At 43.8% G+C, this 15625-nt stretch overlaps 1 protein-coding gene across 1 annotated transcript in view; it reads right to left on the bottom strand.

Annotated features, from left to right (window-relative positions):
* The window catches only part of LOC311135160 (SITS-binding protein), a gene marked incomplete at both ends in the record, with an annotated part of 74152 nt that extends 62892 nt beyond the window's left edge, over window positions 1-11260 (bottom strand). The window contains one exon of the mRNA XM_084169067.1: window positions 10790-11260. Within this exon, the coding sequence (XP_084025193.1) occupies window positions 10790-11260 (471 nt within the window). The remainder of the gene's footprint in view (window positions 1-10789) is intronic.
* Between the last annotated feature and the right edge of the window lie 4365 nt (window positions 11261-15625).

Raw genomic sequence — 15625 nt, forward strand, 5'->3', positions numbered from 1 at the left:
CTGGATTTTTGTTTTAGATTCCGTCTCTCACAGTTGAAGTGTACCTATGATAAAAATTACAGACCTCTACATGCTTTGTAAGTAGGAAAACCTGCAAAATCGGCAGTGTATCAAATACTTGTTCTCCCCACTGTACATATATATATACATATATACACACACATATATATATATATATATATATATATATATATATATATATATATATATATATATACACATATGTATACACACACACACACACACATATATATATATGTAATGTCCTTAAAACAAGTCTAAATGAGGCTCAGTAGTGTGTGTGGCCTCCACGTGCCTGTATGACCTCCCTACAACGCCTGGGCATGCTCCTGATGAGGTGGCAGATGGTCTCCTGAGGGATCTCCTCCTAGACCTGGACTAAAGCATCCGCCAACTCCTGGACAGTCTGTGGTGCAACGTGGCGTTGGTGGATGGAGCGAGACATGATGTCCCAGATGTGCTCAATTGGATTCAGGTCTGGGGAATGGGGCGGGCCAGTCCATAGCATCAATGCCTTCCTCTTGCAGGAACTGCTGACACACTCCAGCCACATGAGGTCTAACATTGTCTTGCATTAAGAGGAACCCAGGGCCAACCGCACCAGCATATGGTCTCACAAGTGGTCTGAGGATCTAATCTCGGTACCTAATGGCAGTCAGGCTACCTCTGGCGAGCACATTGAGGGCTGTGCGGCCCCCCAAAGAAATGCCACCCCACACCATGACTGACCCACCGCCAAACCGGTCATGCTGGAGGATGTTGCAGGCAGCAGAACGTTCTACAAGGCGTCTCCAGACTTTGTCACGTCTGTCACATGTGCTCAGTGTGAACCTGCTTTCATCTGTGAAGAGCACAGGGCGCCAGTGGCAAATTTGCCAATCTTGGTGTTCTCTGGCAAATGCCAAACGTCCTGCACGTTGTTGGGCTGTAAGCACAACCCCCACCTGTGGACGTCGGGCCCTCATACCACCCTCATGGAGTCTGTTTCTGGCCGTTTGAGCAGACACCGCCAGCATTCAAAAGTGACCAAAACATCAGCCAGGAAGCATAGGAACTGAGAAGTGGTCTGTGGTCACCACCTGCAAAACCAGTCCTTTATTGGGGGTGTCTTGCTAATTGCCTATAATTTCCACCTGTTGTCTATTCCATTTGCACAACAGTATGTGAAATTTATTGTCAATCAGTGTTGCTTCCTAAGTGGATGTCACAAATTCACGCCGTGGACGACGGGGCAGCAGGAGGCCGCCAGGTTACGGGAGTCACTGGTCACCAGGGGGAAGGAGGATGTAGAGGCACGGCGAGAGGTACTGGGGTGTGTTGCCAGTCCGGTCCGGCCCGTTCCTGATCCCCGCGTAGGGCCAGTGGTGTGTGTCCCCAGTACGGTCCGGCTTGTTCCTGTCCCTCGCACCGAGCCTGTGGTGCGCGTCGCCAGCCCGGTCCGGCCTGTTCCTGCTCCCCGCACCAAGCCAATGGTGCGCGTCGTCAGCCCGGTCCGGCCTGTTCCTGCTCCCCGCACCAAGCTAGTGGTGCGCTTCGTCAGCCCGGTTCGGCCCGTCCCTGCTCCCCGCACCAAGCCTGTGGTGCGCGTCGTCAGTCCGGCACCCCCCTTTGCCTGTTCCACCGGTTCCTGGTCCGGCACCGGTCAGCTGCTCCACTCCGGAGCTAGAGCAATCCCTCCACCAGTGTTCAGTCCAGCTCCGGCCAGCAGGGCCAGACCGGACCAGGGGCACTTTGGGGGGTTAGAGAGGGAGTGTGGGTCATGCCCGGAGCCGGAACCGCCTCCGAGGAGGAATGCCCACCCGGCCCTCCCCTGTTCGGTTTATGTTTGGCGCGGTCGCAGTCCGCGCCTTTGGGGGGGGGGGGTACTGTCACGCCTTGGCTCTGGGACTCTGTTATGTTGAGCCAGGGTGTGTTGTTTCTATGTGTTTTGTGTGCTAGGGTGATTGTCTAGTTCATTTGTTTCTATGTTGGCCGGTGTGTTTCTCAATCAGAGGCAACGTGTATCAGCTGTTGCTTGTTGTCTCTGATTGGGAACCATACTTAGGCAGCCTGTTTTCCACAGTGTGTTGTGGGATCTTGTTCCGTTTGGTTTGTGTAACCGTAGGACTTCACGTTTCGTATCGTTTGTTGTTTTGTTCGTGTGGTGACTCTAATAAAAGAAGTATGTTCACTTATCACGCTGCGCATTGGTCCACTTCTATCGACGAGCGTGACAGTGGACGGTTTGATTTCACAGAAGTGTGATTGACTTGGAGTTACATTGTGTTGTTTAAGTGTTCCATTTATTTTTTTGAGCAGTGTATATATATATATACACACACACACACAGCACCAGTGAACGGTTTGGACACACCTACTCATTCAAGTGTTTTTCTTTATTTGTACTATAAGACGGGCAGTTTGATTTTTTTTCAGACAGTAGAGGCTTCTTCTTAGCAACCCTACCATGAATGTCATTTCCATTCAGTGTTCTTCTTATTGTTGAAGCATGCACAGTTACCTGAGATGCAGCAAGGGAGGTCTGCAAATCTCTAGATATTATGTTTGGGTTGGATTTTACCTGATTTATTATTGTTCTTGTGGCGCTTTGGACTATTTTGGAAGGGCATCCACTTCTAGGCCGAGTTGCTGTCATGTTAAATGCTCTCCATTTGTAAAGTATTTGCCTCACAGTGGACTGATAGAGCTCAAATCTTTTTGAGATGATTTTATAGCCTTCCCCAGACTGATGTGCTCTCACTACCCTCGTCCTGATGTCCTCTGAGATCTCCTTTCCTCCCAGCATGGTGTGCTTTGCATTCACCTGGAAGGGTAACTGACCAGGTTCCTTATCTCTATTTATCAGAGTCCCGCCCAAACTCTTTCCTAATGATCTCTCCTTTGATCTGTTCATTTGGTAGCTAATTTTACTTACCTGCTTGATTTAACCAATGCAACTTGGGGTTCACTTATTTTTGCACCTGCACTAATTCATTTTTAATTTTGTTTTTCTACTACACACATTATTTCCTCTACACCAACATATGGTATTGGTAAATATAAACCTGTTATGTCAGATCAAAAAGACTGGTTCTGATTAAATGAAGATTTCATGGTAAAACTGAAGAAATCTGTAATTGCACAAGGGTTTCACATACTTTCAAGCAGCACTGTATATATGGGAAGCAGGCAAATGCCTTTCACTGAGCTATGTAAAGACAGACTAACAGGGGTGAGACAATTAATTTTAATTTATCTTAATGTTCTTTTGTTGTTGTTTGCAGGTGCACTATCCTTCACCAACTACGGAGTTGGGGAAACACGTGTGGACCTGAATTGTGACAACTGCAGTGGCCAAAACAAGAACAAGTTTGTGCTCTGGTATTGTGCCTGGCGGACCATGCACAAGTTCTACCACAGTCTGGACCTTTACTTCCTGATCACAGGCCACACCAAGTTTGCCCCCGTCTGGTGCTTCGGCCTCATCAAGCAGCGCTTCAGAAAGACCAGAGTGAACACTTTGTCCGAGATTGCTTGTGTTGTAAAGGAGCACTCTGACAGGGGTCAACATCCCACAGCTGGTTGGACTGGAGGATGGTACGGTGCTGGTGGAAAGCTATGGCTGGCAACAACACCTGACTCCGTACTTCAGGCCGCTGCCACAGATCAAGCCATACCAGCACTTCAGGTAAATATCATTTTCATTGCATTGTATGAGGTTATTCTTCTTATCTAAACTTGGGAGGTGAATTGATGTTATGCAAGGTTGTAATGTCTTCTCAATTTTTTTTGTTATTTCCTGTTTTACAGCTTCGATGCTCTGGAGCCTGGTGTTGTTGTCGCCAAGGAGCGTTCAGACTCAGTCAGGACCAGGTTTCAGCTGCTATGCAACGCTGACACCCTTCCTCCAATAGATGGTCTGCCTGTACAAGCACCACCTAGACTGGACACAGCTAGACAAACTTTAGGTAGTTTTGTGACCAAGAGGCTATGGACATCACATGCCCTGCACCAAAGTCAAGGGCAGGACAGAAACAGGCTCTCCGAATATAGATTCCCTTGTTCATGCGTGGTTCGGACGGACCCGTTCATCACTGGGGGCGAGTTCCCATTCATCAGCACTATCTGCAGTGCCTCTATTCACATGACTCTCTCCTAACACACACACCATACGTTGCTGCTACTATTCATTTTTTTTATCCTGCTGCTCTGCCACTTTACCGCTAATTGTATGCATATAACTACCTGATCTATCACCGATATGGTTATTGATATTGTTCTTGTACATACTGTATATTATGTAGTTCTTTCTCTACTGGCATTGACATGTGTTCTTTTTTTGATATTGACACTATCTATTTTTGATATTGCTACTATGTCATCTAATATTTATAAAATATTTTTATCTGGACACTTTCTGTTTACCTGGAATTTTTACTTATTGTAGGCTACTACTATTACCACTTTTAGTCTTAATCTTTACTACACTACTCACTGTTTAGCACATGACCTCACATGTGAATCCTTAAAGAGGGGCTGGCTTAAGAGGGTGTGAACAATGCTGAATGGGTGTAGACAAAGAAGAGCTCTCCAATAGGGCTACCAAAACATTCAAGGGCCATTTTCTCAAAAGTGGGGTTACAAGTTTATCAACTTTCGAAGCAGAATTACTTTCCCATTGTTCCTCAACTGTGTCTGCTTTTATCCAATGTAAAAATCAAAAAGTCAAATTTTGCTACATAAGACCGATTTAAGGCGGTCGGTCACATATCTTCATAAAAAATAAAGGAGGAGGGGGGGAGGAGGAGGATAAGGAAGAAGGAAAAAGGAATGGGGAAAAAGCCATCACAAGAGAGGACGAGTGTTGAAGATCTAACTTAAAAAGTGCTACCTACAAAAATAATGAGCTGGTTGTGACTGAGGGCAACAGACTTTTCAACCAAGAGCTGTGATTTAAATAAATATATCAAATAAATCAGAAGTAGCTCTTTTTGATTTCATATGGCCAAGAGAGGTGTAATACGTAGATGCTGCATAAAGTATCAACAAATAATCGAGACAAATTTGCCATATCTGGAAAACCTTTAGGTGTAGCCTAAGTAAGAACAATTTTTAAACAAATGTATCCAATTAAATCTTAATTATAGTGATCCTTATATCCACTTGACTTAACTGTACACTATAACGTAAAACTGTAATTTATACAGTAATTTGGGGTATTATCAACATTAAAATACTGTGAAACATTTTACAGCAGCATACTGTAAATTATGGTGCATTGTGGGTGGGGAAAGATTTGCTGTATTTCAAGGGTACTGTAATCATACCCCACAGAATAAAGTACTGTAGCGTACTTTTGGAGCGCAAAAATTATTTTGACTACAAGTGGGTGTTGTTGTTTCTGGTTCATTAACATATTTTGAGGCGTACCTTGTAAGAGCCTATATTTGTTGCACCTGTTAGTGTACCAATTTAACTCCTATGTGGTTATATTATATTGCCCCATCAATTTAAAATGTATAGGGGATAGGTTGGAGTGGTAACAAGTCTTAAAGGCCCAGTACAGTCAAAAATTCAGTTTTTCCTGTGTTTTGTATCATCTTGTACAACAGCTGATGAAACTAACACTGTAAAAGTGTGAAAAAATGTGTGTTATATCCTGATAGTTGCTGGTTGAAAATACAATCTACACAGAACCTTCTACACTGAGTGTACAAAACATTAGGAGCACCGTCCTAATATTGTGCTATACCCCTTTTTGCCCTCAGAACAGCCTCAATTCATCAGGGCATGGACTCTAAAAGGTGTCGAAAGCATTCCACAGGGATTCTGGCCGATGTTGACTCCAATGCTTCCCACAGTTGTGTCAATTTGGCTGGTAGTGAAGCTCTACTTCGAATAGCTAGTTCCATCTCATCCGACAGATGCTCAATTGGATTGACTTGTGGCATGGGCATTATCCTGCTGAAAAAATAAATTTGCAGATGGATACACTGCTGCCATGAAGGGATGCACCAGATTGGCAATGATGTTCAGATATACTGTGGCATTCAAACATTGCTCCACTTTTATCAAGGGGCCAAATGTGTGCCATGAAATCACCCCACACCATCACACAACCACCAGCCTGCAATGTTGACACGTGGCATGTACTCATGTGGTTTTCTCCACACCCTAGTCCTCCCATCAGCGTGAAACAGCAGGAACTGGGATTCATCAGATTCATTCATTGTTTTTCCAATTCTACAGTATCCACTGTTTTCGTTCCTTAGCCACTGTAACCGCAGTTTAATTTTTTTTGCTGAAAGAATAGGAACTCGTCAGCTGCCGTACCCCATTCTTGTCAATGTACGACGAGTTGTGCATTCTTTTATGGGTCTTTGGGCACCAAAGTTGTACTGGACTGTCAGTTGACTAACTGTTGCCTGTCTGTTGCACTGCACAATTATTGTCAGCCTCCTTTGTCCTCTTTCATCAATGACCCGTTTTTGACCACTGGTCTGCCGTTGGCTGGATGTCCTTTGGGTGATAGATCATTCTTGTTACACACGGGAAACTGCTGAGCATTAAAAACCCAGCAGCATTGTAGTTCTTGACACACTCAAACTGGTACGCCTGGCACCTACTACCATACCCCGTTCAAAGGCACTTAAATCTTTTGACTTGCACATTCACCCTCTGAATGGCACACATACACAATCCATGTCTTAATTGTCTCAAGGCTTAAAAATCCTTCTTTAACCTATTTCCTCCCCTTCATCTACACTGATTGAAGTGGATTTAACAGGTGACATCAATAAGGGATCATAGCTTTCACCTGAAATCACCTGGTCAGTCTATGTCATGGAAAGAGCAGGTGTTCCTAATGTTTTGTACACTCAGTATATATAATCAGCAGGTTTTGCATGGGTGGGGTTTCGGCTTGCCTGGTGACATCACCAGGCGGTAAATTAGTTAATAGACCAATAACACGAGATAAATAGTTATTGCTAAAAAGCTATTTTTGATAATTTTTTTACTATTTGAATGGGAAACTATTACAGTAATCTACTTCATTGTTACACAGAAATGATTTAATATTCATATAAAAACGGCTGCATTGGGCCTTATATTTTTTAGCATTTTGCCATTACTTTTTGGTCTGTTTTGCCCTGTAGTCGCTGCCAGTTTGGAAGCCTTTGTTAAGGCCTCCAGTAGTGAAAGTGATATAAAACACCAAATATTCATTGATATGTTGTAATGTGTAAACACATTACCTAGCAGCCAACCTGCTTGCACCAGCAAAATACTGTGAAATACAAACCCCTCCCCTCAATGAATTTCATTCATTCATTAATTTATCCATTCATTCATTCATTCATTATGATTACAGTAGCATTTACTTTTTTACAGTATAATACATTCAATTGTTTGGTATTGTACTGTGTGTCATTATACAGTACTTGCTTTGATACTGTAATTAGTAGCAGTAGATGTACTGCAATATAAAATACAGTAACTTACTTGCCACTTTGCTGCCTGTAAGTTACTGTCAAATTCATGGAAACCCCTTTACAGTCTAACTGGCAAAATATTGCACTCTACATACTCATTATATACTCTAATCAAATTGTGATAAGTAGTACTGTAAGCGATTGTGTTTAGTAATTTTTGGGCATCAAAATTGGTTACATTTCATTTTTGTTTAAATCTACCTGATCAATATTCCACTTACAGTAAAGCTGGTGAATTATGTGGAATAATAATAATAACAACATGTGACATTGAATCAAATGAAAAACGACAGGCCTACAATATTACATTCAATTTTCTTTGAATGTGCAGAACACATGGTCTGGCGGCCGGTAATATGATTGCACATGGATTCAAGTGCCACATTTGAATTCATCTCCACTTCACTGCTTTACTGTAGCCTAAAGAATAAAATATGTCCACGTAAACCCCATCACGCCACATTTGTAGTCTTTCACCCTAGCCTCTATGATGTTCTTTCATGCTGCTTTTCCTCTAAGTATTTTCCGCTCCGTGCCAGGAATGAAACAAGTGCCAGGTTGTCACCTGAGACGCGTGACAGGCCTGATAGGATTTTGGACTTTCGAAATGACAGTTCAGCATCAACAATAAAGCTTTTAGGCTATAAAGCAACTGGAATCGCCAAATGACACGGGACAACAGACTTATGCCAGGGAATGTACCAATACAAGGATTAAACTTTCAAAACATCCGAATTGTTAAGCGTTTAATCATTTGGCAACAGGAGGGACTGAAGGACAGTAATTATGTGGTCTTAGAACCCAGTGCCATGACGAAGCAGACTGGACGTTCAAGATCCTGCTTCCCTTCCACAGCCATGTCTGTGCATCGTGCGCACACTGGACATCTCATTAAAATGTATTCAAGTTCAACAAAATAATATAAATGTCTAGGATAAATTAAACCATTTCCAGGGTAATTTGTCAGCCCCCCAAAAAGTATACAAACAATAGGCTACAAACAGTATGCCTAGTGCACACAATCCAAAAAGCTTCATTGTTATTTATGAAAAATAGGCAGAATTTTCAAGTATAGGGGAGACCAGGGTTGTTTGTCACAGTGCGAATTACTCCCAATCAAAATGGTGCTATTTTTTAGGGTTCAAATGTGTGAATTCTTTGAAAGAACTCATCCACCTGGTCAATTTATGTGTTTTTCATAGGTGAAATAAAATAAAAAAATGGGGGTATCCATGAACAATAATGTTTGTTGAAAAGAGGAAATTGGGAGATATATTTCAAACCTATTGCTGAGTTCCTAGGTCAAGCCATGTGGTAACTAGAATCTTAATTAGCATTGGGTGGGTGGTTGTCATAATCAACCCCATTATAAAAACAAATTGGTGTTGGTTGTGGGCAATTCCATGGTAACAGAATGATGGTAACAGAATGACATCATTGGTCCCTGATCTGTACTATATAGAAATGCATAATTATGAATGTCATTATCTTCATGGTAAAAATGTAGAATCGTCCTTTGTATGTGTGGGTATTCTTCTACATACTGGCTATTATTCTAATGCGCTCCGCCTCCAAACAAGACCAAATTTGGTTAGTCTGGACCAAATCTGTACCAATCATAGACATCTATGTTTCACATCACAGAACAGCACAGCAGAGAACAGCACAGCACAGTAAATTATACTGTTCTCTACACTAGTGTGCTCAAATGTACTGTACTGTACTAAACTCTAATGTATTGTACTGAACTATACTCTACTGTTTTCTAAGACCACTTTTCCATCTGTTTGACCAGAAATCAAAGCCTTTGGTTATTAAATTTTTTGGAGATGGATTTTTTTTTTTTTTATATATATATGCCTTAATTAATCCAAAAATAAAAATAATGTTGATGTGCTCTTATGTTAGTGCTCATGGGGCCTTTCACATGGAAATGCCCTTGTCACAATTCAACCCATTGTAACCACCCAGCAAACCGGGAACATTCCCAGAATATTAGCTAAGATTACCATTAAGTTTTAGTTAGGGTTTTATCTAAAATTAGGATGATAACACACCAAAAACATTCAAAGAATGTTTTTGATTAAAAATACAAATAATATTCAAATTAAATATCCTTGGAATGTTGTCCTAACATTCACTAAAATGTTGTGCACAACATCTGTAACAACCACAAAAGAACATTCCCCGAACCCAAACGTTCTCATTAGGTTTCCAGGTAATGTAATAACACAATGTACCAGTAATGTTTTTAGAACATTGTTATTATTATTAACATACTGCTGCAACAAAATGTGAGAGCAACGTTCTGGGAACATTCTTGCAACATCAGGCAAATGTTTTACACAAACATTGTATAATCATCAGCACAACTGGACAGTTTTTGTGTTATGAGAATATTTGCCACAACCTAACAAATGTTCTGGGAACTTTCACAGAACCAATTTTGGTTTGCTGGGCATATTGTTCAGGGACATTACAATAAATCCTAAGCTCTTTTGTGCTTGTGCTATAGAGAGCTCACTTCGTTGCCTCCCTCTCACGCACATATTATTTTCTGTCACTCACCCACACATGCATGTGCAAACACGCATAGAACAAAAATAGGACAGCACTCCGGTGAATAAATGTAAATTTACATTCACACTCACAAATTTACTCAATATGTAATATGTTATTATCAAGGCATAAAATGCTGAATTTTGTTAATAATATCGTTCAATCATATGCTATAAGCTATATGCTATATTGCTTCATTTCCTGTTACAGATGGAATAAGCTACTAGCAAACACTGTGACAACCAACCCCATACTGTGTGACAACCAACCCCACAATGGGGCTGGTTGTCACAAGTGGACAGAGTGTGTTTGATGGCTTATAACTAACTCCATGTTGGAATAAGATAAGCAGATAAAAAGGATCCCCATTTCAACCCAATACCTTGTAAGATATACTGGTGCTGACAACTACAGACAATAATAAAAAGTGTGACAACCAACCCAGCCTCCCAATAAGAAAAGGCACTTATGTAAATTGATTGATTTGGAAACGACAATTTTGGAAAATGTATCCTGATGGGTTTATGTGAATACTCTTTCTGTCTGACAGGCTGAATCCGCTGTGTGTGTGCGCGCACAGAGAGAGAGAGAGAGAGAGAGAGAGAGAGAGAGAGAGAGAGAGAGAGAGAGAGAGAGAGAGAGAGAGAGAGAGAGAGAGAGAGAGAGAGAGAGAGAGAGAGAGAGAGAGAGAGAGAGAGAGAGAGAGAGAGAGAGAGAGAGAGAGAGAGTTCCCATACCTTCAGCTCCACATGACAGTGCACCGGCGCCCATGTCATGCTATAACACTCCGTCTCCGTCGCCTCATTCACCTCCAAAGATATTTTAATGTCCGCCACCGAATCCCATGTATAGCAGAACTCCGTCTTATTGAGCCAGCACAGGTTCCTGACAAATGGCACTTCAATATCGGGGTTCCCCACGTTGCCCACATCAATCTCCACGTAGGTCTTGTCTTCTGTCAGTGTCTGTATGACCAGAGAGTGAGTCCGTCTCTCCCAGATTAGCCCGCTATAACTCCCCTTTAGGATCCAGTTCTTGTTGGGCTGATCCACCACTTGCCAGTATATGATCCCAATGGTCATGACGAAGAAGACTGCCACCCCGAGACAGGCAATAGCTCCCTTCCAAGTTTCGTTCATCTCCTTCAATCCCGTATCCCATGTTACCTCGGGGATGGGGCTAGGGTTCCTGTTTCGAGCATGAGGCATGTTTGTTTTGAAATGAGGAAGAATCAAATAAAAAAAATGAAGAAAAAATCTCTGCAAGTGGTTGTTGAAAAGATTGGGTGCCTCATTATCATCATGTCATGTTTGTTTCAGAGTGACTGAACGTTCGTTAGCCTACTTTTGTACAATCTCCAACACACGGTGTTACCGCAGTTTTTGCGCAATTATGTCAGCCACAGAGACAACTGGCCAAACTGTCATATGAGTGAAAACGGTAAAAATCCAACGGTTGGAAAAATTAATCAGAGAAGAATTGACTTACCACATGCTTACCACGGTTTAAAAGTGTTCCTTTTTAATGACATTGAACGCTGAGCTGTGAGTGAGCAGCCTTAACCCGGGTTTCGCAGCAATGCTTAGCTCCTTAGACGCCGAATTGCTTGCCCTGCACTTTTTGCCCGGGTCTGACGTAACGCCAGGCTGTTTCTTCAGAAAGGTAGAGTAGGGAAGAGATAATGATTAGGGAGCCGGTAGACGCGAGGAGCTTGGCTTGACAGGCAGTCCCAGAGCAGCCAGTTGGGGCGAGCAGGCCATTGGCGGTGGGGAGTGACCGGTGCTCGCTCCCCTTGCATGCGCTCCAACTGGCAGGCTCGCCATTGCACGTTTTTACAACACTGCGCTCAAGTTAATATCACCCGAATAAATATTCATTTGGAGAGGGGTAAAATTGTGTAGCCTAACCATTTTTAGAACTCAATGTCTTTAGGTTTCAATTGGCAGACTTTCTATGGAGTAGGCCTAGGCCTATAGTGGGCGAAACATCAACAAGTAGGCTAAATTTGGCCAGTTGCAATTAAAATTGACATTAAAAGCCGATATTCACAGGAAGCAATCTGGACGCAATTTATGTTGCATGCAACAAAGTTTCATCTGGGTTAGTCAGTGGCTCACCACCCAAAAATTGCCTGCAATTTAGTTGAATTGCATCGCAAGAAATATATATCAATCCTGTAGAGCAATAGCCTAAATACTTTTTGTAGGCACTAACCCTGCCATGGCGCGTTGGTCAATGCCTATGGGGAAAATTAATGGGGGTTTCTGTATGGTTTTTGGATAAATGGCGAAAATAAGGTCTGTGATAAAAACAGGCTTAGGAGTGGCGCAGTGGTCTAAGGCACTGCATCGCAGTGCTAGCTGTGCCACTAGAGATCCTGCTTCGAGTCCAGGCTCTGTCGCAGCCGGCCGCGACCGGGAGCCCCAAAGGTGCGGCGCACAATTGGTCCAGCGTCGTCCAAGGTAGGGGAGGGTTTGGCCGGCAGGGATGTGTGTTCGTTTCCCACGGGGGGCCAGTATGAAAAAAAAAAAAAAAAACATGTATGCATTCACTAACTGTAAGTCGCTCTGGATAAGAGCATCTGCTAAATGACTGAAATGTAAATCATATACATTTTGTTCTATGACAATCTTCTTCAGCTAACATAACTTTTATGAATTTTGAAAAATTGATGTAATCAAAACAAGAACATAATGGCTTCATAATTCATATACAGTACCAGTCAAAAGTTTGGACACACCTACTCATTCTAGGATTTTTCTTTATTTTGACTATTGTCTACATTGTAGAATAATAGTGAAGACATCAAAACTATGAAATAACACGTATGAAATTATGATGTAACCAAAAAAGTGTTAGAAAATCAAAATGTATTTTATATTTGAGATTCTTCAAAGTACCCTTTGCCTTGATGACAGCTTTGCACACTCTTGGCATTCTCTCAACCAGCTTCATGAGGTAGTCACCTGGAATGCATTTCAATTAACAGGTGTGCCTTGTTAAAAGTTAATTTGTGGAATTTCTATCTTTCTTAATGCGTTTGAGACAATCAGTTGTGTTGTGAAAAGTGTGACGAGGTGTGAATGAAGGAGTCAGGCGCAGGAGGTAAAATACCGATGTCCAGGGTTTATTCCGTTTACATAAATCAAACGCCCCAAGCGTCAAACGAAACTATTACAAGGGAAAACATCCACCTTGGCATAAACACAGTGAATAGTAGCTCAACCGAGCTACACGCTCTCACAACAAACAATCACTCACAAAGACAAGGGGAACAGAGGGAACACTTATACACATACTAATTAGGGGAATGAGCACCAGGTGTGTGTGATGAACAAGACATGACAAGTGGAGTGATGAGAATGGGATCGGCAGTAGCTAGTACTCCGGTGATGACGAACGCCGAAGCCTTCTCGAACCAGGAGAGGGGGGCAGCCTTCCAGACTCTAGACGTGAACTGGGGACCTCGGTCGGACACTATATCCTCTGGTACCCCGTAGTGCCGGAAGACGTGAGTAAACAGAGCCTCAGCAGTTTGTAGGGCCGTGGGGAGACCGGGCAAAAGAAGGAGGCGGCAGGACTTTGAAAAGCGATCCACAATGACCAGGATAGTGGTGTTACCTTGGGAGGGGGGAAGATCAGTGAGAAAATCAATACTCAGGTGAGACCATGGTCGTTGTGGAACTGGTAAATGTTGTATCTTACCCGCTGGGAGGTGCCTAGGTGCCTTACTCTGGGCGCACACTGAGCATGAGGAAACATACACCCTCACGTCCTTAGCCAAGGTAGGCCACCAGTACTTCTCGGTCAGGCAGCGCATTGTACGACCAATACCTGGATGACCAGAGGAGGGTGACGTGTGTGCCAAGTAGATCAGACGATCACGGATAAGCGCAGGCACGTACTGCAGCCCAGCTGGACACTGAGGTGGAGATGGATCTGTATGTAATGCCTGCGCTATATCTGCGTCCATCGCCCATACTACCGGCGCCACAATGCATGAGGCCGGGAGTATGGGGGTGTTGTCTCTGGGCCTCTCCTCTATGTCATACAGCCGAGACAGTGTGTCTGCCTTCACGTTCTTCGTACCCGGAATGTATGAGTGTGAAATCAAACCGGGTGAAGAAGAGGGCCCACCTGGCCTGGCGAGGATTCAGCCTCCTCGCTGCCCGAATGTACTCCAGGTTACGGTGGTCTGTCCAGACGAGGAAAGGGTGTTTTGCCCCTACGAGCCAATGTCTCCACACCGTCAAAGCTCGGACAACAGCCAGTAGCTCCCGATCACCAACGCCGTAGTTCTGCTCCGCCGAGCTGAACAAGGAGGTAATGGGAGCTGCGACCTTGCCAAAGCCCTGAATAAACCTTCGATAGTAGTTGGCAAAGCCAAGGAAGCGCTGCACCTCCTTTACCTTTGTTGGATTCGGCCAATTATGCACGGCTGCAATGCGGTCTCCCTCCATCTCCACACCTGTGGTGGTAATGCGATATCCGAGGAAGGAGATTGACTGCTGGTAAAACTCATACTTCTCTGCCTTGGCATAAAGATCATTTTCCAGCAGTCGGACCAGTACCTTGTGAACCAGGGACACGTCGCGCGTAGCGGAATACACCAGGAGGTCATCGATGTAGACCACTACACCGCGACCAAGCATGTCCCGAAACACCTTGTTCACAAAGGACTGGAAAACGGATGGAGCATTCATCAAACCGTAGGGCATCACCAGGTATTCATAATGCCCCGAGGTTGTGCTGAATGCTGTTTTCCACTCATCCCCTTCCCGAATACGCACCAGGTTTTAGGCACTCCTGAGGTCTAATGTGGTGAAAAAGCGGGCCCCATGCATTGACTCAATCACATGAAGGAATGAGGGGAAGAGGATAACTAAATCGTACCGTCACATTATTCAGTGGTCGATAATCAATGCACGGGCGTAAACCGCCATCTTTCTTATTCACAAAGAAGAAACTCGAGGAGGCAAGTGGAGGGACGTATATACCCCTGGCGCAGGGACTCGGTGATGTATGTTTCCATAGCCTCCGTTTCAGCCTGCGACAGGGGATACACATGACTCCTGGGAGGTACAGCGTCTACCCGAAGGTTTATCGCGCAATCCCCCTCCCGATGAGGTGGTAATTTAGGCGCTTGCATCTTGGAAAATGCGAGTGCCAAATCATAGTATTCGGGGGGAATGCACACGGTGGGGGTACCGTCTGGACTTTCCAACGGAAACACCTAGACACCAACCCGGACACTCACGCGACCACCCCGTAAGAACCCTCTGCGGCCATGATAAATTGGGGTTGTGAAGGGCTAACCACGGGATACCCAAGACTACAGGTTAAGTAGGAGACTCAATAATCATAAAGGTGATCTGCTCAACATGCGTCTCCTGCGTAATCATGGTGACTGGTACCGTAACTTCCTTAACCAACCCGGACCCTAATGGTCGACTATCAAGTGATCTGATGGGGAATGGAATGGTTAGGGGAACCAATAAAATGCCTTGACGTCCTCCCTTAGGTGGCACCGGAAATGGTCGATCAGGGCCCGCTCGTTCCACCCGGACCCCGCT

This window comes from Coregonus lavaretus (assembly GCF_964263955.1).
Source record: "Coregonus lavaretus genome assembly, chromosome: 9".
Taxonomy (NCBI): domain Eukaryota; kingdom Metazoa; phylum Chordata; class Actinopteri; order Salmoniformes; family Salmonidae; genus Coregonus; species Coregonus lavaretus.